This window comes from Artemia franciscana, chromosome 2 (assembly GCF_032884065.1).
Source record: "Artemia franciscana chromosome 2, ASM3288406v1, whole genome shotgun sequence".
NCBI lineage: Eukaryota > Metazoa > Arthropoda > Branchiopoda > Anostraca > Artemiidae > Artemia > Artemia franciscana.
The window spans coordinates 24,396,655-24,423,321 of record NC_088864.1 but is presented as its reverse complement, the minus strand read 5'-3'; the positions used below and the strand labels follow the sequence as shown (position 1 = coordinate 24,423,321).

The window sequence follows — 26,667 nt, the reverse complement described above, 5'->3', positions numbered from 1 at the left end:
GGGGTCTCGGTAACCACTTTTCCCTTGAGGAACACTAAAATTAGCTCTCGATAAAGAGTATTCATGTAAAAGGACTTATGTCTCAGGCTAGAATTATGTTGTTTTTTTTCTATTTCTTCAGTTTGTACTTTCTTCATTAAGATGATATAATTGAAGTAGGGTAAATAGACACATCTTAAGAAACGTCATAGAAACAGAAGCAAAGGAAGGTATCAGAGCATTTGATTTCTATGAAAATATATATTTGCTTTGTAAGCTAATACATATATGCAATTTATTTTGAACAGATCAGATCTAGAGCAAAAAATGTTAACAACATTTATAATTAAACGAAAGCTCAAAAAGACATAGTATGGTACGTGGCGTGTCAACAAAATTCAAGTCTTTGAAAACTTCATTGCATAATGCTGATTTTGCTTAGTCAAAAAAGTTTAGTCTACTTTTGATGAATTTATCGATCACTATAACGAAAAAAAAATAATAAGAATAACGTAATCTATCTTCAAAAGCTGGTCATAATTGTTCAACATTAGAAAAAGAAGTTTGACAAATTAACCACTGATGCTCATGTAGCGCTAACCAGTGACATCACTATCTAGACTTTTTTGGCCCTACTATATTTTGAAAAAACATCTCTTCTGCTAGCTTCATTGAAAAATACCCTTATTGGTATTTTTAGTGAAAAAATACCCCCCTGTAAATTTTGAAACACACTTTGCCCCCTCCCAAACATGATTTGGAGCCACTGAAAGTAACATTTAGTCCTGATAGAGTTCCAAAAATGTGAAGAGCTTAGTATTAGCTTATGCCGATAAAATAGTAAAACTTATCTGAACCTAAACTTTTTATGTTTTCTTTGCAAATTTTGATAGGTTGTTTTTTCTACAGTCCTAAGTTTAATATTTCAACATAAAATGACGATTTCACTGTCATTCAATAGCTGAGTCCAATGAGCTGTATTTATGTACAACATTACATATATCTGTTCATAAAAAAACATCCATAAAATGTTATAAAAAAATGTTCATAAAACATTTTTGGTTCTATAAAAGTATCTTAGCACTGCAAGATCAACTGTTACAACGCCAAAATTAACATTATATGTAATAGAGGAAACAAAACATTAGAAAATAAGCAGATTACCAACATTTTATGAAAACTGCAGAGAAGTTAATAAAAGCACATCAAATACCAAAATTGAAAGAAGTGAACGTACCATACAAATAGAATAATTGAAAAAAACTAAAAAATTGTAATTTTTTTCTTTTTAAAATACCAATCACGGGGAATTTCCAACCTAAACTATGGAATTGGAATTGCTTCACTACTAACAAAGACCCCAACCTGGAGTTGAAGCTCATATTTTTAGAGACTAGAATTATTCTTGGCAAAGCGGCGTACCTTAAAAACTTATCCGACAATATAAAGAGCCTAATATATTAAGTAGTCTTGAATTTAATGTCCAGATTCAACGTTTATACCTTTTTATTCTTATTTTTATGAGCTGTTGTTGAATGTTAAAATTTAATTTATGTCTTTCAAGAACCTTTCTTAAGAATTTAGTGTACAAGCAAGAGGGGCCAAAGAGACTACCATCAGGACAAAGGCAACAGAGCCTATGTTTTTCGTTTAGAAGCTTGAAATTCAAACTTATTTTTGTAGATGTACCAAATAAATTTAGCTTTCCTCTCTTGCTTTTCTTCCGAGCCATTATCCATTCAAGACTTGTGAGCATGATTTCAATGGCCTACTTATATGAATACCAAAATCAAAACAACGTTCTGTTTAAGTCTTATTAGCACTTTTCGACTTAGTGACATTATTGCATTATTGCGATTCCTTATTACCGTTGCTCGTCAATTAATGCAAGTCATTACAAGAGTTAAGACAAGGCTGAACACAAACACAGGCTTTAGCATACAGATTAACAAAGATGGAATGAGACCAAAATGGCTAGGAGACGACGCAGTGATCGCATCACCCTGTTCCGGCTCAACAAGTGTATACAAAGGTAGGTATGTTTTTATTTACCTTAGAGGGAGGGTTTGAGTAATGAACAACAATAATGATATAAAAAATGACAAACAGCCTACATCACGTAAACAGGAGGTTCTTTGGTTGTGTGTCTCCCCCTCTCCTTTCTCGTGACTTCTTTAATCATTATACTTTATTGCCTCTAGAAAGAAACTTCTATGACAAATCATTACAAAAAAGTTAAAAGTAATCGGGATAGTACATGGTATTTGAAAAGTCATTTTTCTACATTTTAAATTATTATTTGACCTATTTATTGAAAAACTACCAATTGAAAAGACACACAAGAAAGTTGATTTATAAAAGAGACACACTATTTGAACTTTTTTTTAATCTCCTAAAATGTCCTCGATTTTAAAGATGCAGCAGTTTTGCAAGTGGAAGTTACAGTTTATTTTTCATTCATGAAAAAAAGCGTCAGGGAACAGACAATCAGTATCAATTACACCTATCACCCTACTAAGTATCTATTACCCCCTGTCTCTCTCCCAAGTGTAGCAAAGAAGTGAGAAAGCCTTGTGAGTATATAAATTATTATGAGAAACTCCTATTAAGAATAAATTACTAAATCACTGCCTGAGGTCAACACAGCTGCGCACTCTTCTCCTCCGTCCTAATTTATTCATACCTCCACTTTTTATCTCCTTCCATGTAGTTTAGATATCCTTTAAATACTTCTCTCTGACATCTTCCAAACCCGTTCGGCGATGACCTGCTATTCGTTTGATCCCTACTCAAATTCTGCAGAGCTTAATGTTTGAGATACAGTCGGTCAAACGGGTAACAAAAGTATCCTTAGAAAATTCCACTAGAAAACACTTGACAAACTGTTGTCTGCCTTTCGAATCACCTACGTTTCAGAACCTTATATGATTACTGTCATAGCCACGGCTTTTAATATTCTAATCTTGGTGAGAGAACTGCAGTCCTATTCTTCCTGGCATTTTTTTTAACTGTGACAAACACCCTGGGCCTTGGCTATTCTACTTTTTATGTGTTCACTACATTCTGAATTCTTACTAAAATAAGACCCATATAAATGAGGCTATCCAATTGATTGACCTTCTTGTTCTCCAACATCGGCTCTTCACCTTTTATATACCTATTCTAAATGACTTAAACTTCTTAACATTAATTTAAAACCTAGTCTTACACACTGTACTTTCAAAATCTCAATAAACATTAATTTCACCAACAGTTTTATCCACGATACTTAAATCACCTGAATAACCTAAGTTTAAAAGTTACCTTCCCGCTTAATTCCATGCTCTCCCATAGCCTTTGCTATGTTTCCTTAGGACAAAATCTATCAAAATAAAATTCATTTAAACTTTCATGTAATTCATTTCATATAATATATACATTTCATATTCATATATTCATATAATTCATATAAACTCCTGATTCAAGTTTCAACACCAAACGAGCTACTGACATCGCTTCATACTTTATCGCAGCCACATGGTTCTCCTAGGTTAAATCTCCCAAACGCTTAAATTTAGCTGTCTGGCACACTATACAAACTTAGGAATTACATTCCCGTTTGATTCCATACTCTCCTATAGCCTTTGTCGTGTTCCTTATGAAATATTTCATCAAAATAATTCATTTAAACTCCTGATCCAACACCAAACAAGCGACTGACATCGCTTCTTACCTTAATTAAATAAAAAAAACAAGTTTTTTCAACTGAAAGTAAGGAGCGACATTAAAACTTAAAACGAACAGAAATTACTTCGTATACGAAAGGGGCTGCTTCCTCATCAACGCCCCGCTCTTTACGCTAAAGTTTGACTCTTTCTCTCAACTCTTCTTTTTAAAACAGTAAAAAACTTTAGCGTAAAGAGCGGGGCGTTGATGAGGAAGCAGCCCCTTTCGTATACGAAGTAATTTCTGTTCGTTTTAAGTTTTAATGTCGCTCCTTACTTTCAGTTGAAAAAACTTCTTTTTTTATTTAATTTCTGAACATTTTTGAATCAATACATGTTTTGATTTTGGCTCTCCGCAGAGGAATTTGCGTTTTTTTTTTTGTTTTTTTTTGGCTAAATGGCTTTCTCATAATTTTGATCGAATGATTTTGAGAAAAAAAAAGCGGGAGGAAGCCTAGTTGCCCTCCAATTTTTTGGTTAATTAAAAAGGCAACTAGAACTTTTAATTTTTTACGAATCTTTTTATTAGTAAAAGATATACGTAACTTATAAATTAGCTTACGTAAAGAATTCTTTATTTTCATGTTTTTATTACACATATGAGAGGGTTCGCCCCCTCGTCAGTACCTCTCTCTTTACACCAAATCTTAAATTTTGTCCCAATTCATTAAGAATGACCCCTGAATCACAAAAGCCGTAGAATAAATAGTTGACATTACTAAAAATACTTTAGCGTAAAGAGCGAGGTATTAGGAGGAAGTGAGCCCCTCATATGGGTAATAATTTCTGTTCGTTTTAAGTTTTAATGCTGCTCCTTACTTCCAGCTGAAAAAACTTTTTCATATTTATTTTTTCATTGTTTTTTTTAAATAATGCTAGTAAATCCTGCGCTCCCTTCATGGAAATTTTCTTCCCCCATGACAAATTCCTCGATGGAAAGTTCCCCCAGTATATCCCCCTCTTCTCAACCCCTCCCCCCAACCAAAAAATCCTCCCGAAAACGCCTGTACACTTCCCAATAACCATTACTATATGTAAGCACTGGTCAAAGTTTGTAACTTGTAGCCCCTCCCACGGGGACTGTGGAGGAATAAGTCGTCTCCAAAGACGTAGTTACAAGGTTTTTCGACTATGCCGAATAAAATGGCTATCTCAGAATTTTGATCCGTTGACTTTGGGAAAATAATTATCGTAGGAGGGGGCCTAGGTGCCCTCCAATTTTTTTGGTCACTTAAAAAGGACACTAGAACTTTTCATGTCCGTTAGAATGAGCCCTCTCGCAACATTCTAGGACAACTGGGACGATACAATCACCCCTGGGAAAAAAAAAAACAAAAAAAAAACAAAAAAAAAACAAACAAACAAACAAATAAACACGCATCCGTGATCTGCCTTCTCGCAAAAAATACAAAATTCCACATTTTTGTAGATAGGAGCTTGAAAGTTCTACAGTAGGGTTCTCTGATACGCTGAATCTGAGGGTGTAATTTTCGTTAAGATTCTATGACTTTTAGGGGGTGTTTCCCCTTATTTTCTAAAATAACGCAAATTTTCTTAGGCTCGTAACTTTTGATGCGTAAAACTAAACTTGATGAAACTTATATATTTAAAATCAGCATTAAAATTTGATTCTTTTGATATAGCTATTGGTATCAAAATTCCGTTTTTAAGAGTTTTGGTTTCTATTGAGCCGGGTCGCTCCTTACTACAGTTCGTTACCACGAACTGTTTGATCGCAACAATATTGTTCTCCTATGTAGCGCTAAACGCTTATGTCATTGTCTAGTACACTATACAAGAAGAGGACCTTCACTAAAACTATTCTACAGGCTGAATTAAATGTCTATTTCATTAAACAGTTCATGGTAATGAATAGTAAGTAGGAAGTGATTCGGTAGTAACTAAAAGCACAAATAAGGAATTTTGATAACATAAACCTCATAGAATCGGTCTTTTATTGTGATTCTGAACTTTTAAAACTATTTAAGTTTAAGGTTACCCAACAAAAGTGTCGAGCCTGCATAAATTTGCTCCATTTTTGAAAAGGGAACCCAAAACACCCGCATAAAGGCAAGTGATCCTAATGGAAATTAAATAAAAAAAACACAAGTTTTTTGACTGCAAGTAAGCAGCGACATTAAAACGAACAGAAATTATTCCGTATATGAAAGGGGCCGTCCCCTCCTCGACGCCTCACTCTTTACGCTAAAGTCTGACTCTTTCTCACAACTCTACTTTTAAAACAATAACAAACTTTAGCTTAAAGAGCGAGGCGTTGAGGGGACGACCCCTTTCATATACAGAACAATTTCTGTTCCTTTTTAGTTATAATGTCGCTCCTTACTTGCAGTTAAAAAACTTGTTTTTTATTTAATTTCTGAACGTTTTTTTAATAATGCATGTTCTGATTTTGGCTCACCGTATATGAATAATCGAATAGAAATTCGCATATTAATTTATTTTTATGGATAAATGGCTTTCTCATAGTTTTGATCGGGCGATTTTGATAATAAAAAAGAGTGGGGCAGAGGCCTAGTTTTACTCCTGTTTTTGGTTAACTAGAAAGGCAACTAGAACTTTTCCACCTGAAAAAACTTTTGTATTAATTTTCTCATTGTTTTTTTTTAAATAATGTTAGAAAATCCTGCGGCCTTTTCATGGAAATTTTCTCCCCTCAATATTAAATTCCTCCACAGAAAGATCCTCACACGTGACCTCTTCCCCTAACCCCCTTTAACGTGAAAAAGTCCCCCTGAAAACGTCTGTACACGCCCCGATAACCATTACTACAATAAACAATGGTCAAAGTTTGTAACTTGCAGCCCCTCCCCCGGGGACTGTGGGGGATTAAGTCGTCCCTAAAGATATAAGTATTATTTTTTTCGACTATACTGAACAAAATGGCTATCTCAAAATTTCGATGCAGACTTTGGGAAAAATGAGCGGGGGAGGGGGCCTAGGTGCCCTCCAATTTTTTGGTCACTTAAAAAGGCCACTAGAACTTTTAATTTCCGTTAGAATGAGCCCTCTCGCGACATTCCACGACTAGTGGGTCGATACGATCACCCCTGGTGAAAAGAAGAAAGAAAAATAAAATAAAAAACAAACAAACAAATAAACACGCATCCGTGATCTGTCTTCTGGGAAAAAATACAAAATTCCACATTTTCGTAGATAGGAGCTTGAAACTTCTACAATAGTGTTCTCTGATACGCTGAATCTGATGGTGTGATTTTGGTTAAGATACTTTGACCTTTAGGGGGTGTTTCCCCCTATTTTCTAAAATAGGCAGATTTTTTCAGGCTCGTAACATTTGATGGGTAGAACTAAACTTGATGAAACTTATATATTTAGAATCAGCGTATAAATACAATTCTTTTGATGTAACTATTGGTATCAAAATTCCATTTTTTAGAGTTTCGGTTACTATTGAGCCGGGTCGCTCCTTAATTACAGTTCGTTACCACGAACTGTTTGATAATACCATCAAATTCAGCATATCGGAGAACCCTACTGAAAAATTGACAATAATGATCTAAAAAATGGTTCAGAGATTTTTGCTTTTCTTCCGGGAATGAAATATCAAGGATGAAAGTTTTGTTCGTTTTTTGTTATCCAGGGTCGTTCACGGTGAATCAGTAGTCCTAGAAAATCAGAAAAAGGTCCACTCCATCGGAAATTAAAAAATTAGTCCCTTTCTAAGTAGTAAAAACATCTTGGCATAGCGAAGTGGTATTTTCTGCCATTTTGTGGCCCAGAATAGCAAATTTTGGCCCGAAAGGGTGTCAAAAGGCCATCGAGTATTGATTCTAAGACAGATAGTCAATTCAATATTATTGAAGATATATATATATACATATATATAAATCTTTCTAGTTTCAAAGGCAGCAATGACATGCTATGGTGCATTCGTCCCTAGAGATGAAAGGGGTCCATCCAAAATAAACAGTTCGTATAGACATTTATCTTAATGCTTTATTTAACTAAGTTGATTTGGTAAAATTAGTAAAGTTGGTAAAGTTGAGATTTGGTAAAATTATGCACAGTAGTATACAATTGCACACCAACCATCATAAAGGAAGGGTTTTCGATTTTTGTGTAGATAATGGGAGTTCAGTTGACCCTTAAAACTGGTTTGTTGCGCCCAAAGTTCCCACCTTTCATTAGGCCATGAGGGAAAATAAAAAAAAAGGCTTGGGTCAGGAGTACAAATTAATCTACAATCCCCGGTGATTACCAGAATTTTTTAAAGTACACTTGTAATATTGGTGCTGCAGGGTGCTAGCGTACCTTTTAGTTTAGACAATATTTTTCTGTGTTGGTTAGCACTCCAAAATGCAAAAAGGTGGGGAGGAGAGGGTCATTACGAGAGCGTGTTCAAAGAATTCGTCTTTAAAAGCGTTGAATGATAACCTTAAAATTAATTTTTTTATACTTCCCCCTTTCCGTTTTTTTCAGGAAAGATAGTCAGTCACAAGGCACTGTCAATCGAATATTCAACTTGAATATATAAGACGGGGATTGAAACTGGGAACAGTAGTTAGGGAAGCCTTGGATCAAGCACCTTCCAGTAACAAGTTGTAAATAAAGAGCAGCTCTTTTTAATAGACAACCGAACACTAAAAGTGGAATATTTGATTATAATATATGTAACAACAAAATATATTATTCATGCTGATTCTAAATGTGAAAGGTGTGTTAACCTTAAAGTTGTTCATCATTAATGTTAACACATGTGCAACTAGTAAAATTTTAGATAGAGGAAAAGAACTCCCCGAAAATGGGGTCTGATATTCCCGGAAATTATGAAATGAAATTCAACATGCATGAGAAGCCTTAAGTCACTATAAAAAACAATGAAATTTCTCATATTTGTTATGCATTGAATGAACATCCTGAGGAATGCTAATTTTACCTCTGATCTTTCGTCTTTAGGATGAATCACTGGATGCACTCCCCTTAAAAAAAAAAAATCCTTTCATATTTTTCAAGAACCTATCTCCAGCTTCACAACAACCATATCTTAAAATCCCATTATCTGCACTATCAGCACCTGAGGATTTTGTCATTTTTTAATGTTTTTAATACAATCTCTAATTCTTCCCCGCAAAATAAATTCTAATTCTTCCTCGCAAAATTTTTTTCATTCTTTTCTATATTATACCCTACAACCTGATCAAAGTTTAATATATTCTCAAAATGTTCAGCCCATCCCTCTTTATCACTTGCCTTGTTACTAATTGAGGCTCCATTCCTCAATCTCTAACATGCTAACACAATATTTTGTATTGTCTGGTTGCCTTTTTCTAATTCTCGGTAATTATATCCATGGCCTCCATATCACACCTCCTTAACTCATACTTCAATGCCTTCTCATTTTTCCTTACTTTCTCTTACTCCCATATGATCTATCATCCTAAAAGTTGCAAAAACCTCTCCTCTTTTCTATCAAAGCTAAAAGTTTTTTCGCAACTATTCCTAATATCGTTTCTAACTTTCCTCCCTAAGACACCCTCCTCTGCTTTGAAAATTGTTTTCTTAGATTATTCCATCCATCTTCTACATTGTCAAATTTTAAACACTCCAGTTCGATATCCTATTGTCCCTGGAAAGTTCCTCTCAAATTCTCACCAGGGATCCCACCAACGTCAAAACTCCCTAAAGGATAGTTCCTCAATTTGAAATTTAGATTAGCCGTAGACACTAATAAATAGTAACCTTTACTTTTGGAATCAGTAATAACACTCTTATATACTTTAGTGTCTTCTATTGATCCTGCTAGTCTTCTATTTACATTAGCATGATTAATTAGGGTGGCCATCTTAACATCATGGGTTTACCATGATAGCTTATGGGTCATTTTATGTCTAAATGCCGTGTTTGGCTATGACTACATCATTATGCCTACAAAATGGCAGCTGGTTACGATCGTTGCCACTATCCTTCCCAACACCAAACTAACTAGGAGACAGTATCATATTTTCCTATTTCTACCAGCCAGGGTGTTAAAAATTCTATAATAAAAAATACCATATATTTACCTTGTACGGTCAACTCATCTGAGTCGCTACTGTCTCAGTCAGTCGGTCCCACATAGACATAAACCACTATGACTGATACCTTGCACTATTTGGTCCTAAATTAGGCACCAAAAATTATATAACACTTTCCCAACTTAAGCAGCTTAGCTATCTACCTAATCCCTCCTACCTGAATATACAAATTCTATATCACCTAATTTCAGTGTTCCTAACTCTGAGAGACGAGTTCCTAACATTCAGAACAAGACCAATTCAAAACATCTGATTTCATTAATCAGAATATGAACACAATAGACATTTCTAACAATGTAACGTTCAATGCCGTAATTTTCGTATTATTAAAATCATTGTAATTCTTATAATCCCAAGAAACCACGGGCTCCACCAGTGCTGAAGAGGGACTAATACCTTTTCTCAAATCTAGACAAAGCACATAAGCTAGCTTAGAATTGGGTAGCAAGGAGACATCTAGTTGTTGGAGGCTTTGTGCTCTTCTATTACCATATATCTGGAAATCAGAATGCAGATGTATAGCTTTCTAAATTTGAAAACTGTGACATTACATTTTTTTTTCTTTCGAGGTGACGTTGTGTGTTTTTTCTGGGTTTTTTTTTCTATTTATTTTTTTCACATAAATGATCAAATTCAAACGATGGCTATCAAATATAGGGAGATGACTTTTGAATAGACATTTGAGCTTGTTTGCTTTATATAGCTTTTAAAGATTCTGGGTTCATACAGAAAAACAAATTGCTACGGTAGGTAATATCCGTAAACTCCATCAATGAGCAATTTTACTAGCTTTTATGTCAACATAAGTTTATCTCTTCTATAAGTGATTATTTTTTTTTTGCAAAAATCTAAGCAACAAATTGCACAGGTTATGGTATTGTGTAGAAAAGCTCCTGGAGCAACTGCCACGTATCCGGATAAACTTGAATTTTTCAACTAAATAAATTGATCGACAAAGTAACCAAAATACCTTAAGTTAGGAACTAAAATGACTGAGGAAAATAAATACAACTGCTACTACTAACTACTACTACAACTACTACTAACAACTCACTGTGGCATCAAGCCATCTGAGGTCAACATAGCACGCTTCTCCCATATCCATTCGAAGCTTCATTCCTTACTCTTCCTATGAAGCTCTATTTTTTTAATCCTTCCTTAAGATCTTCCCATCCCATTTGGAAACAACCTGCCTTTCGTTTGGCCTCAGATGGATGGCCAAAAAAAAAATCTTTGAGAATTTGTGATCCTTCATCCATAGAATCTATCCTAGCTATCTCAATCTTTCTATTATTACAGCCATAGACAGAGGGATAGAACCATACCTTTCAAACAACATTTTGTTTGACATGCGGTCAGTCAAATCGGCACCTGAAACCATCTGTCGAGGATTCCTTTAAGAAACAATTAACAAATCTTTCCCTGCCTTTCACGCTGGTCACGTTTCAGAGCCATACTTGATGGCTGTAATTATCGTTGCTTCCGAAATTCTAATCTTGGTTCACATACTTTTCTTGCTATTATTCCAAACTTTTTTTCAATTTTGAAAGAATATCTTTGACTTTGGCTATTCTACTTTTTGCACATTCACTGCATCCATCATCTTCACTATTAGTAGGCCTACTACCAAAGTAAAAAAAACTATCCGTTTGATTGACTCGTTACCCAGTATCACCTCTTCATCTGCATTTATTCAGAATAAATTTATTCCTAAATAAGCATTACATGCTATCAAACAGTTCGTGGTAACGAACTGTAGTAAGGAGCGACCCGGCTCAATAGTAAACGAAAAAAAAACGGAATTTTGATTCTAAAAGATACATCAAAAGAATAAGATTTTCCTGCTGATTTTAAATATATAGATTTCATCAAATTTAGTCTTTGTCATCAAAAGTTACGAGCATGATAAAATTTGTCTTATTTTGGAAAATAGGAGGAAAGATCCCTTAAAAGTCATAGAATCTTAGCGAAAATCACACCATCGCATTCAACGTATCAGAGAACCCTATAGCAAAAATTTCAAGCTCCTATCTACAAAAATGTGGAATTTCGTATTTTTTGCCAGAAGACAGATCACGGGTGCGTGTTTATTTTTTATTTTTTTCCCCAGGGGTCATCGCATCAACCAAAATGTCCTAGAATGTTGCAATAGGGCTCATTCTAACGGAAATGAAAAGTTCTAGTGCCCTTTTTAAGTGACCAAAATATTGGAGTCTAGGCCCCCGCCTACGCTCATTTTTTCCCCAAGTCAACGGATCAAAATTTAGATAGCCATTTTGTTTCGCATAGTCAAAAACCATAATAACTATGTCTTTGGGAATGCCTTACTCTCCCACAATCCCTGGGGGAGGGGCTGCAAGTTACAAACTTTGACCAGTGTTTACATAGAGTAATGGTTATTGGGAAGAGTACAGACGTTTTAAGGGGCATTTTTTTGATTTGGGGGGTGGTGTTGAGGGGAGGGGGCTATGTGGGAGGATCTTTCCTTGGAGAAATGTCATGGGGGAAGAGAAATTCAATGAAAAGGGCGCAGGATTTTCTAGCATTACTATGAAAAAAACAATGAAAAAATAAACTTGAAAAAGTTTTTTCAATTGAAAGTAAGGAGTAGCATTAAAACTTAAAACGAGCAGAGATTATTACGCATATAAGGGGTTCTCAAAATACTTTAGCATAAAGAGCGACGTATTTAGGAGGAGATAAATACTCCGCTCTTTATGCTAAAATATTTTTAGTCATTTTAACTATTTATTCTATGGTCTTTGTGATTCAGGGATCATTCTTAAAGAATTGGGACAAAATTCAAGTGTTAGTGTAAAGAGAGAGGTATTGACGATGGGACAAACCCCCTCATATACATAATAAAAATATAAGAATATAAAAGTTTGTTACGTAAGTTAATTCTTAAGTTACGCATGTTTTTTACTAACAAATAAAAATTAAAAATTCTAGTTGCCTTTTTAAGTAACCGAAAAATTGGAGGGCAACTAGGCTTCCTTCCCCACCCCTTCTTTCTCAAAATCGTCTGATCAAAACTAAGAGAAAGCCAAAAAAAGAATTAATATGCAAATTTCATTTTAATAATTTATGTGCGGAGAGCCAAAATCAAACATGGATTAATTCAAAAACGTTAAGAAATTAAATTTAAAAAAAACAAGCTTTTTTTAAACTGAAAGTAAGGAGTGACATTGAAACTTAAAATGAACAGAAATTACTCCGTATATGAAATGGATTGTCCCCTCCGCAATCCCTCGCTCTTTACGCTAAAGTTTGACTCTTTGCCACAATTCTTCTTTTTAAAACAATTAAAAACTTTAGCGCAAAGAGCGAGGGATTGCGGAGGGGACAACCCATTTCATATACGGAGTAATTTCTGTTTGTTTTAAGTTTCAATGTCGCTCCTCTTATACAAGAGGAAATCTGTATAAGAAATCTTATACAAGATGTCTAATAGTTTTGAACCGATTATTTGTCTCAGTATTTTTGCCATATGGTATTTTGCCCCTATTCAGGTAAAACTTGTTGTTTTAAAGATAAGCTATCCTTTTTGCTGAGGTACCTTCTCTTTTGCTACTTAAACACCAGCTTCAGGGTTCAAGAACCTGAAATTTACCTTTAACTAAAAATAACATTTGATCCTGTGATGAAAAAAACTCTTTTAGATAGACTCAGTTATGTGTTATTCCTTTCCTTACATGTTTATGCAGCATCTTGCCATAACTTTTAATTTTTTCTACAATTTTTGAATAGATATTTCAACTGCCCACAATTTCTTCTTTACTGAGATTTTTATGGCACTTGGTATTAACCAAGTGACATATAGCAGTCGCCAATTCTGTCGGTCTGTCTGTCTGTCGGTCTGTCTGTCGGTCTGTCTGTCGGTCCCGGTTTTGCTACTTTAGGCACTTCCAGGTAAGCTAGGACGATGAAATTTGGCAAGCGTATCAGGGGCCGGACCAGATTAAATTAGAAATAGTCGTTTTCCCGATTTGACCATCTGGGGGGGAGTGGGGGCCCGGTTAATTCGCAAAAAATAGAAAAAATGAAGTATTTTTAACTTATCAGCGGGTATTTGGATCTTAATGAAATTTGATGTTTGGAATGATATTGTGTCTTAGAGCTCTTATTTTTAATCCCGACCGGATCTGATGACATTGGGGGGAGTTGGAGGGGGAAAACCTAAAGTCCCGGTTTTGCTACTTTAGGCACTTCCAGGTAAGCTAGGACGATGAAATTTGGCAAGCGTATCAGGGACCGGACCAGATTAAATTAGAAATAGTCGTTTTCCCGATTTGACCATCTGGGGGGGGGAGAAGGGGCCGGTTAATTCGGAAAAATAGAAAAAATGAAGTATTTTTAACTTATGAGCGGGTGATTGGATCTTAATGAAATTTGATGTTTGGAATGATATTGTGTCTCAGAGCTCTTATTTTAAATCCCGACTGGGTCTGATGACATTGGGGGGAGTTGGAGGGGGGAAACCTAAAATCTTGGAAAACACTTAGAGTAGAGGGATCGGGATGAAACTTGATGGGAAAAATAAGCGCAAGTCCCAGATACATGATTGACATAATCGGAACTTATTTGCTCTCTTTGGGGTAGTTGGGAGGGGGGGAGTAAGTCTTAAAAATTAGAAAAATGAGGTATTTTCAACTTACGAACGGGTGATCGGATCTCAATGAAATTTGATGTTTAGAAGGATATCGTGTCTTAGAGCTCTTATTTTAAATCCCGACCGGATCTGGTGATGGGGGCGGGGAGTTGGGAGGGGGAAACCTAAAACTTGGAAAACACTTAGAGTGGAGGGATCGGGATGAAACATGGTGGGAAAAATAAACACAAGTCCTAGATAGATGATTGACATAAACGGAACGGATCCGCTCTCTTTTGGGTAGTTGGGGGGGGGTTAATTCTGAAAAATTAGAAAAAATGAGGTATTTTTAACTTACGAATGGGTGATTGGATCTCCATGAAATTTGATTTTTAGAAGGATATCGTGGCTCAAAGCTCTTATTTTAAATCCTGACCGGATCTGGTGACATTGGGGGAAGTTTGGGGTGGGGAGACCTAAAATGATGGGAAACCCTTAGATTGGAAGGATTGGGATGAAACTTGGTTGGAAAAATAAGCAAAAGTCTTGCATACGTAATTTACATAATTGGAACGGATCCGCTCAATTGCGGGGGGGGGGTAATTCTGAAAAATAAGAAAAATAACGTATTTTTAACTTACGAAGGAGTTATCGGATCTTCATGAAACTTCATATTTAGAAGGACCTCGTAACTCTGATATCTTATTTTAAATCTCAACCGGATCAAACGTAATTGGGGGGGGGGGCAGTTGGGGGGACCGGAAATCTTAGAAAATACTTAAAGCGGTGAGATCAGGATGAAACTGGATGGGAAGAATAGAAACCTGTCTAAGATACGTGACTGACATAACTGGACCGGATCTGCTCTCTTTGGTGGAATTGGGAGGGGGGAGGTAATTTTGAAAATTGAGGTATTTGTAACTTACGAAAGGGTGACCAGATCTTAATGAAATTTGATATTTAGAAGGATCTTGTGCTATAAAGTTTAACTTTAGGTTCTGACCTTCTCACAAGTGCCAAATGAGCTCTTGGCTCTTGGCTCTTCCGACCTCGTCCAAATGAGCTCTTGGCTCTTCCGACCTCGTACCATATGAGCTCTCGGCTCTTCCGACCTCGTCACAAGTGCCATATGAGCTCTTAGCTCTTGTTTTTTATGAGGTTCCTTAATAACCGAACAAGTTTCATACCTGTAAAATCCTGTCTGGTGATGGATTAATTCCAGGTGGCAAGTTTGCTGGATTGAAAACTAGTTGTTCAATTTCAGCATAGAAATTCTTTGGGTTCTTATCAAGAGTAATCTTTCCAATTTCTACTAGGGGAAATTCTTCGTGTGACCACACCTAAAAAAAATACGTAAAACCAGAACGTTAAATTAATATTCTAGGCGATTCACTATTGTTTCTCTTAAAATAGCAATATTTCAGACTGAATAAGAATACTAGAGAATAATCTAGGTACAAGATTTGACCTGCATTTCTTTAATGGTTACAAATATTTAAATCATGATATAATGTGGAGCTTCCAGAATTCTAAAATCAATTGTTACAAATTGTATAATTGTTACACAATTGTTTAATTGTTGTAAATCTTGTAAATCATAATTTCAAGGGCGGAGCTTCCAGAATCCTAAAATCTAAGTCTGCCAGGAGAATTTCGTTGTGGTAAGACTGAGCTAAGATGTTAATCCATAAACTTAGGCTTTATCCAACCGTGATTCTATTATACAGTCTTAAAGGATGGAAATAATTCCCACATCAATAGATAAACGAAAACTAAACGATTAATCACATATATGAAAATGGAATATATATATATATATATATATATATATATATATATATATATATATATGTATATATATATATATATATATATATATATATATATATATATATATATATATATATATATATATATATATATAATCGGGAGCCCGGTGACTTCGCCAACAGGCCCTGGCACTCGGCACGTGGCAGGTTTCTGTATATGAATTCTCGGTGTCGCATGTCTTCTACCTGCGTGTGTTTTTGATCTTCATTTTCATTTTTGACACGCTTTAATTGTCGTTTTCGTATATCTTCTAACCACCCCTGTCTTTGCTCTTCATTTTCATTTTCGACAAGTTTTTGGATTTTAATTACTTGAGACAATTTAGCAGTGGCCTTTGCTTTAGCTTCCCGTATTGGTGTTGTTGATGGTCCATTCTGTCGATTTTCACATCTTATCATGTTTAATAATTCAGGCGTTGGTTCCAAAGAATCTTCATTTATAGTAACTACAACTGCAAATTTTCGTTTTTGTGCCTTCCAACAACATTATATATATAGATAACTGATGCGTTGGAAACTCGATAATCTTATTTATGTTATGCATAAAATCATTTAAAAATTGCTTATATGATGTCATAAGAAATACTTATATGATGAACTAACATACTACATGACGACATTTGCAAAACCAAAATTAAGGCTCTTAACATATTTTCTCAGACTTCCTTTCTATCTAGATCGTTTTTTTAGGACAAAAACTCCCATAATGCCAAATTTCCCGAAAATATACGGAGCCGTTTTCGAGAAAAAAAAAACAGGTCCATATACTATTATTGCTCACTTATAAAGATAGTATATATATACGAGGAATCAAAAGAACAGCAAGGAAACAGGCTTGAGGCTAAAGAACGCAAAACCGCGCAGTTAGATGAAGATCCACCTGGACAGCGAGAGTCAAAACATATCAAAACTGAAAATGATAGCGATGATGATTGGGTTTGGGATTTTGACTTGGATAAGGTCATCAATGCCTACCAGATTTTAGTTAAAAAAACAAAGGTTCGGCGATATGTATTTCATAGTGAAGCTGAAAAATAAAGAAGAAAAAGAAAACTGAAAAAAGAAAAAATGTAAAAAACTAAAAAATACTAAAAAGAAAAACACTCAAAGAGAAATTACAGACCGGGACACAAATGACGACCGGGACAGAGGGAATATAAATAACGACCGGGACACTCAAAGAGAAATTACAGACTGGGATACCGGGACACAAATGACGACCGGGACAAAGGGAATATAAATGACGACCAGGACACAGGTATTTAAGAATATCGTTCAAAGACAAATTTTTAATTGTAAGAAGACCGTTGAAAGAGAAATTTCTAATTGTAAAATGACTGTAGAACCTACAATGGCAACGGTACCACCATCGAAGTAGATAACCAGTGGGTTGTTCCATATTCCCCATTATTATCAAAAACATTTAATGCACACATAAACGTTGAATACTGTAACTCCGTAAAGGCAATCAAATACATATGTAAATACGTCAACAAAGGCAGTGACATGGCAGTTTTTGGCTTGCAGCCCAAAATCAAAGATTTCGACGAAATCGTACAATATCAGGCTGGAAGATACATAAGCAGTAATGAAGCTGTTTGGCGAATTCTTTCATTTCCGATACATGAACGTAGTCCAGCTGTTGTTCACTTAGCGGTACATTTACAGAATGGTCAACGTGTTTATTTCTCGGAAACCAACGTGCAACAAAGAGCCCTGAATCCACCGGATACAAAATTAACAGCTTTTTTTCGCTTTGCAAAAATGATTCTTTTGCAAAAAAACTGCTGTATACTGAAGTGCCTTCGTATTACACGTAGAATACTAAAAATAAAGTATTTGAACGTCGAAAACAGGGTAAGTCAGTCGACGGCCAACCTACCATCTTCAAAGATACCAAGATAGGAAGACTCTACACCGGTCACCCCAATCAACATGAATGCTTCTTTCTACGCCTGCTTTTGGTGAATGTACCCGGTCCGACATCCTTTGAGTATTTGAGAACTGTAAACGGTACCATACATGACACTTACCGTAGTGCATGCCAAGCTCTGAATTTATTGGAGAATGACCAACACTGGGATAACTGCATCAATGACGCGTGCGAAACGTCAACCCCAAGTCAAATTCGTGCATTGTTTGGCATCATTTTAACAACTTGCTCTCCATCAGCTCCTACAGAGTTATGGGAAAAATATAAGTCAAAAATGTCCGAAGATATACTCCATCAAAAACAGTTAGAGACGTCAGATATGAGTTTTGATTTTACATCAGAAATTTATAACTACACTTTAGTTATTATAGAAGATTTGTGCGTACGTATGGCAAACAAACCTCTTCAGGATTTGGGAATGCCTTCACCTAACCGTATCGCCGCTGTTTCGACATGTGTAGAATTGGATCATGAACAAAGTTACAGTACGAGTGATCTATTGTCGTATGTACAAAATAACATTTCCAAGTTAACGTCGGAACAAAAAGACATTTATGATACGATACTCATTTTCAGGACGCATACAACTACCTGGTGATTTCTGTAATTTAGTGACGTCCAAAAATGAATTGATTGAAAAAGTATTTCCGAATATTCTAAAAAAATTTAAAAATAATAAATGGCTAAGTGAAAGAGCGATTCTCGCACCCAAAAATATAGACGTCCACGAAATCAACAATATTGTTTTGACCAAGATTCGAGACCAGGCAGTCCTTTACAAGTCAATCGACACAGTTTTGGAACCAAATGAAGCGGTTAAGTATGCATGTTTGTTTGTTTGTAAAAAGAGCGTTTGCATATGACGTCATTATTAGTACATACGGCTTTGTATATGCACAGACAATGGGAAAGCCAAGAATGTTGTATATTCGCAATTTTTACGTAGTTTAACTCCTGCAGACGAAATGAATGCTTGCCTGAAAAATTCTAATTTATGGGCACACGTAAAAATATTAAAATTAACTACAAATATGCGTGTCCGATTGCAAAACGATGACTCTGGTCAAACATTTTCAGATCAATTGCTGGCAATTGGAAACGGAAAGCTCCCAGTAGTGGGAAAGCCAAAAATGTTGTATATTCGCAATTTTTACGTAGTTTGAAACACATATATAAATCTATCTATATTCACAGGTGGGACACAGGGACACAACTACAATGGCGCGTAACTAATATGGCGCGTAACGACTTACGCGCGCGGGGGGGCTTGGGGGGGCGCGAAGCGCCCCACCAACTACTAGTAGTAGTAATAATAATATTACTACTACTTATATATATATATATATATATATATATATATATATATATAAAATATATATATATATATCTACTACTACTACTACTACCACTACTACTACTACTACTACTACTTATTATTATTATTACTACTACTACTACTACTAACAAGTCACCACAACACCAAGCCAGCTGAGACCAACACAGCTATCGATGCTCCTGCCCTATCCCAATTTATTCAAAGCCTTCCTCTTTACTTCGTCCCAGGGGGGCTCCCATTTCCCTTAAATCTTGTCTTACAACGTCCCCCCATCTCTACCAAGGACGACCTGCTTTCCGCTTAATCCTAGATGGTTGGCCGAAAAAAAAATATTTGGTAATGTTTCATCCCTCATCCGCAGAACATGTCCTAGCCATCTCAACGTTTCTCTCGTAATAGCCCTAGAAAGTGGGATTAAACCACATTTTTTACGAAAGTTCTTCATACTGCCTACTCCAAAGCTTCTAAGAATTTAATTCTCGTTCCAAGCACTTGCATTTCCTGCTAAGCAAAACTACCTGAAGCGTAAATACTGCCCTGGCAAGGAAGATTCCAAAAAGTTGAAATTTTTTATACAGAGTAATAAGCTTTTTCATACTGAAGTTCCAGCCAATATTCCTCACGGGAAGCTTTTGTTCAGACAGTTGAGCAAGTACACACTGTGTTTGCCCTAGTCCTGTAAACAGGAGGAGGGATTCTCTCGCCAAAATATCGCAAAATTTACAATTATCTCATTATTTTTTATTTTTTTTGCAATATAATTCAAAATCTTTCATCTTCCGAAAATCTTTCAGAGCTTTTTAAGACGATCACCATCAAACAGATATGTTCACAACGAGGAATCCTTTTCTTTTACCCAGCCCCCCTCAATATTTTGATATTGTACTATTTTCTAGTTTCCCATGTAGCTCAACTACTCTTTGTCTTGTCCTCTCTTTACCCGGAACAGATATTTTACGCACATGCCTACAACTAGGCTTTCTTTCAAATAATATGCAAAATAGTCACACAGTATATTACCAGTTGGCTATGTAGCATATACAAGCTTGATTTTTGACAAATTGTAAAACAGACGCAAAACTTCGACCAAATATATGCTTAACAACTCCAGTTTGTTTGTTTTTGAAGTTTTTTTTTTAAACCCATCATGACATTTCAAAAGAGAAATAAAATGACCAGGAGTGAGGGACACAGAGAACATGTATAAAACGTTGAAAACATCGCCTGAACTTCTGTGTTGTTGCATGGAAATTAGGCATTCTTTTCAGAAACACATTGCTGGGATTGAACTGCATTGAAAACTAAAAAACAAGGGTTTTTTATTCACCCACCCATATTTAGACGTAATCGTTTGAGATGATTTTAGTTCTTTAAATACGATTAAAACCACGAAACATAAATTTGTGTTTTAAGGCAGCATTCCTAATAATGAAAAACCAAGAAAATGCTATGTTTATGTAATCAGACTCTGATGACAGGACATAAGACTTTTTTAGCACTTTACCTTTTTAATGCCCTTCAGAGAACCACCATCAATATTATCAGACATAAATTGCTTTCTTGAGAAGCTTTTACCATTTCAGATTAACATGATATACGAGATTTTCAGAAACTTACTGATAAAATGAAGCAAGGTTTTTCTTCATAAAATTTGTAACTTACTAGTTACCTGTTAAAATACCACAGAGAAAAAAAGAAAAATTTATTTTTAAATTAAAAAAAAAATAGCGAGAAAGAAAATGCATAACAAATACAGAAAATTTTAATAAACAACTCTAGCTGTAGAGACCTCGATGAGGTAAGTTTTAGACTCTATTCTAACTATAATTTTACTTTTAATTTTTGTATATGTCTAATTTCCCTAACCTTAACTAACAAGAGCTAAGAGCTCATATGGCACTTGTGACGAGAGCCGAAGAGCGAAGAGCGAAGAGCCAAGAGCTCATATGGTATGAGCTCTAACAACATTCTAAGAATCAATAGATTGATTTAAAAGGAAAATCAGAGGCTTAATACCGGTCAGGATTTAAAATAAGAGCTCTGAGTCACGATGTCCTTCTAAATGTCAAAATTATTTAAGATTCGATCACCCACTCGTAAGTTATAAATAACTCATTTTTTCTAATTTTTCCTCTCCCTTTAGCCCCCCAGATGATCGAATTTGGGAAAACGACTTTATCAAGTCAATTTGTGCAGCTCCCTGACACGCCTACCAATTTTCATCGTCCTAGCACGTCCAGAAGCACTAAACTCACCAAAGCATTGAACCCCTCCCAAATCCCCCAAAGAGAGCGAATCCAGTACGGTTACGTCAATTCTGCATCTACGACACTTGCTTATTCTGTCCATAAAGCTTCATCCCGATTCCTCCACTCTAAGCGTTTTCCAAGATTTCCGTTCCTCCCAACTGCCCCCCCCCCAATGACGCTGGATCCGGTTGAGATTTAAAATAATAGATCTGAGTTTTGAGGTCCTTCTAAATATGAAGTTTCATGAAGATCCGATCACTCTTTCATAAGTTAAAAATACGTCATTTTTTCTAATTTTTCAGAATTAACCCCCCCCCCACTAATAGAGCTGATTCGTTCCAATTATGTAAATCACGTACCAAAGACTTCTGCTTATTTTTCCCACCTAGTTTCATCCCGATCCCTCCAATCTAAGCGTTTTCCATGATTTTAGGCTCCCCCGCCCCAAACTTTCCCCAATGTCACCAGATCCGGTCGGGATTTGAAATAAGAACTGTAGGACACGATATCCTTCTAAATATCAAATTTCATTGAGATCCGATCACCCGTTCGTAAGTTAAAAATACCTCATTTTAGGTTTCCCCCTCCCAGCCCCCCCCCCAATGTCACCAGATCCGTTCGGGATATCAAATAACAGCTCTGAGACATGATATCCTTCCAAACATTAAATTTCATTAAGATCTGATCAACCGTTCGTAAGTTAAAAATACTTCAATTTTTCTATTTTTTCCGAATTAACGGGCCCCTACTCCCCCCCCCAGATGATCAAATCAGGAAAACGACTATTTCTAATTTAATCTGGTCCGGTCCCTGATATGCCTGCCCAATTTCATCGTCCTAGCTTACCTGGAAGTGCCTAAAGTAGCAAAACCGGGACCGACAGACAGACCGACAGACTGACAGAATTTGCGATTGCTATATGTCACTTGCTTAATACCAAGTGCCATAAAAATGAAATTTTGATACCAATAGTTACATCAAAAGAATCGCATTTTAATGATGATTTTAAACATATAAGTTTCATCAAGATTAGTCTTACCCATCAAAAGTTACGAACCTTAGAAAATTTGCCTTATTTTACAAAATAGCGGAAAACACCCCCTAAAATTCATAGAATCTTAACGAAAATCACATCATCGCATTCAGCGGATCAGATAATACTACTGTAGAAGCTCATATCAATACAAATGTGGAATTTTGTATTTTTGGCCAGATGACAGATCAGGGATGCGTCTTTATTTTATTTTTTTTTTTATTTTTTTTTCAGGTGTGATCGTATCGAAACAGTAGTCCTAGAATGTCGCGAAAGAGCTCATTCTAACGGAAACTAAAAGTTCCAGTGACCTTCTTAAGTGACCAAAAATATTGCAGGGTACCTAGGCTCCCTTCCATGCACATTTTTTCCCCAAAGTTACCGGATCAAATTTTGAGATAGCCATTCTGTTCAACTTAGTCGAAAACCTAATAACTATGTCTTCTGGAAAAACTTAATCCCCCACAGTCCCCGGGGGAGGGCCGCAAGTTATTAACTTTGACCGTTGTTTACATATAGTAATGGTTATTATAAAGTGTATGGACGTTTTCAGGGGAACTTTTTTGCGTTGGGGTGGGGGTGGGTCGAGTGGAGGGGGTTATATGAGAGAATCTTTCCACAGCGGAATTTATCATGAGGGAAGAGAATTTCTATGAAGGGGGCGCAGGATTTTCTAGCATTATTAAAAAAAAAAAAAGAGGAAATAAATAAAGAAAAATTTCACCTGGAAGTAATATGTAGCAATAAAACTTGTAACGAACATAAAATATTACGAATATAAGGGGGGTCCGTCTCCTCCACAATATCTTGCTCTTTAACAAATTTCAACTTTTTATTCTACGGCCTTTCTGATTCAGGGGTCATTCTTAAAGATTTGGGATAAAATTCAAGCTTCAGTGTAAAGAACAAGGTATTGACGAGGGGGAAAACCCCCTCATACACGTAATAAAAATACACAAATATAGAAGTTGGTTACGTAAGTTAATTCCTAAGGTACGTATGTTTATTACTAATAAAACGTTCGTACAAAAAAATACAAAATTTAGTTGCATTTTTAAGTAGCCAAAAATTGGACGGCAACTAGGCCTCCTCCCCCACCACTTTTTTCATCAAATTTGTCCGATCAAAACTATGAGAAAGCCATTTAGCAAAACAAAGAATAATATGCAAATTTCGTTTAAATTATTCATGTGCGGTGAGCCACAATCAAAACATACATTAATTCAAAAACGTTTAGAAATTAAATAAAAAACAAGTTTTTTTAACTGCAAGTAAGCAACATTAAAACTTAAAATGAACAGGAATTACTTCGTATATGAAAGGGGTTGTCCCCTCCGCAACGCCTCGCTCTCTATGCTAAAGTTTTTTTATTGTTTTGAAAAGTAGAGTTGTGACAGAGTCAAACTTTAGTGTAAAGAGCGAGGCATTGCGGAGGGGACAACCCCTTGCATATACAGAGTAATTTCTGTTCGTTTTAAGTTTTAATGTCGCTCCTTACTTGCAGTTAATAAAAACATTTTTTTTTTATTTAATGCACAAGCAAAAATACCGATTTAAATTTGGCCATCTGCATAAAAAAAAGCTGGAGAGTAATTTCTACACCCTTACATACTAAAACAAAGTCCTCAGCCCAAAACATAAGATCAGATAATACCTCAACATGTTTAATATATTCCGGCAGATCTAACCACCATTTCGGTCCTATACACCAATTAAATAAAAAAAAAGTTTTTTTAACGGGAAGTAAGGAGCGACATTAAAACTTAAAACGAACCGAAATTACTTCATATATGAAAGGGCTGCTTCCTCATCAACGCCCCGCTCCTTACGCTAAAGTTTGACTCTTTCTCTTAATTCTACTTTTTAAAACAGTGAAAAACTTTAGCGTAAAGAGCGGGGCGTTGATGAGAAAGCAGCCCTTTCATATACGAAGTAATTTCTGTTCGTTTTAAGTTTTAATGTCGCTCCATACTTCCCGTTAAAAAAAATTTGTTTTATTTAATTTCTTAACGTTTTTGAATCAATGCATGTTTTGATTTTGGCTCTCCGCAGATGAATAATTAAAACAAAATTTGCATATTTATTTTTTTGGCTAATTGGCTTTCTCGTAGTTTTGATCGAGTGATTTTGAGAAAAAAGGAGCGGGGGAGGAGGCCTAGTTGCCCTCCGATTTTTTGGTTACTTAAAAAGGCAACTAGAACTTCTAATTTTTTACGAATGTTTATTAGTAAAAGATGAACGTAACTTACAAATTAGATTACGTAACGAACTTCTGTATTCTCATGTTTTTATTACGTATATGAAGGTATTCACCCCCTCGTCAGTACCTCGCTCTTTACATTAAAGCTTAAATCTTGTCCCAATTTCTTAAGAATGGCCCCTTAATCATAAAACCGTAGAATAAATAGTTGAAATTACTAAAAATGCTTTAGCATAAAGAGCGAGGTATTAGGAGGAGGTGAGCCCATCATACACGTAATAATTTCTGTTCGTTTTAAGTTTTAATGCTTCTCCTTACTTTCAGTTGAAAAAACTTTTTCATATTTATTTTTTCATTGTTTTTTTTTTAATAATGCTAGAAAATCCTGCTCTCCCTTCATGAAACTTTTCTTCCCCCATGACAAATTCCTCCAAGGAAAGTTCCCCCAACATATCCTCCTCTTCTCAGCCACCCCCCCCCCCCCCTCAACCGAAAAATCCCCCAAAAAACGCCAGTACTCTTCCAAATAACCATTACTATTGTAAGCACTGGTCACAGTTTTGAACGTGTGGCCCCTCCCACGGGGACTGTGGGGGAGTAAGTCGTCCCCAAAAACATAGTTATAAGGTTTTTTGATTACGCCGAATAAAATGGCTATCTCAGAATTTTGATCCGGTGACTTTGGGAAAATAATTAGCGTGGGACGGGGCCTAGGTGCCCTCCAATTTTTTTGGTCACTTAAAAATGGAACTAGAACTTTTCATTTCCGTTAGAATGAGCCCTTTCACAAGATTCTTGGACCACTAGGTCGATACGATCACCCCTGGGAAAAAAAATAAATAAAATAAACACGCATCCGTTATCTGCCTTCTGGCAAAAAATACAAAATTCCACATTTTTGTAGATAGGAGTTTAAAACTTCTACAAAAGGGTTTTCTGATACGTTGAATGTTATAGTGTGATTTACGTTCAGATTCTATGACGTTTAGGTGGTGTTTCCCCCTATTTTCTAAAATAAGGCAAATTTTCTCAGGCTCGTAACTTTTGACGTGTAAGATTAAACTTGATGAAACTTAAATATTTAAAATCAGCATTAAAATTTGATTCTTTTGATGTAGCTATTGGTATCAAAATTCCATTTTTTAGAGTTTTGGTTACTATTGAGCCGGGTCGCTCCTTATTACAGTTCGATACCACGAACTGTTTGAAAAGAAAAGCAGATTGCATTGACAGAGCATAAGGTGTTTGGACATTCTGAGCTTGTCCAATTGAATAATTATGGGCCTGGTTTCCTGGCTGAAACATGATATTAAAGCATGGTCCTAGATTACTATTTATAATCCGGCACATTAACTTTATTTTACTGTAATAAAAAAATAAACCAAACACTGTTAACAACAGATCTTCAAGCACAAGCAGCTCATCATCAAGTACATTTAGTTTAATTTTGTTTAGAAACTAGATTTTTAAGAAATGTAGAGGGTAATCACCAGCACTTACAATTCCTTGTTGCAATATGATTTGCGCTTTGTGGTAGATACCAGACCGAGTTCAAAAGGTAATTCTTTGGTTTAAAAAATGATATCTTAAGATTTGTATTCCAAATTTTGTTTTTAGTCGAACGAAATTAAATAAAGCTTTTGTAATCTTTTTTTTGATGGTTAGAAAAGAAACAGGAGACTGAATAGATATAAATTTAGAAGAGACATAATCCTGGAACGGGAATAGGTTAAAAAATAAATCTAAGACGTTGGTTAAGA

The 26,667-nt window shown here is 35.6% G+C and overlaps 1 protein-coding gene across 1 annotated transcript in view; it reads right to left on the bottom strand.

Moving 5' to 3' along the window:
- The window catches only part of LOC136039193 (catalase-like), an 81,343-nt gene that overhangs the window by 26,190 nt on the left and 28,486 nt on the right, over positions 1 to 26,667 (bottom strand). The window contains exon 7 of the mRNA XM_065722718.1: positions 15,515 to 15,667. Within this exon, the coding sequence (XP_065578790.1) occupies positions 15,515 to 15,667 (153 nt within the window). The remainder of the gene's footprint in view (positions 1 to 15,514; positions 15,668 to 26,667) is intronic.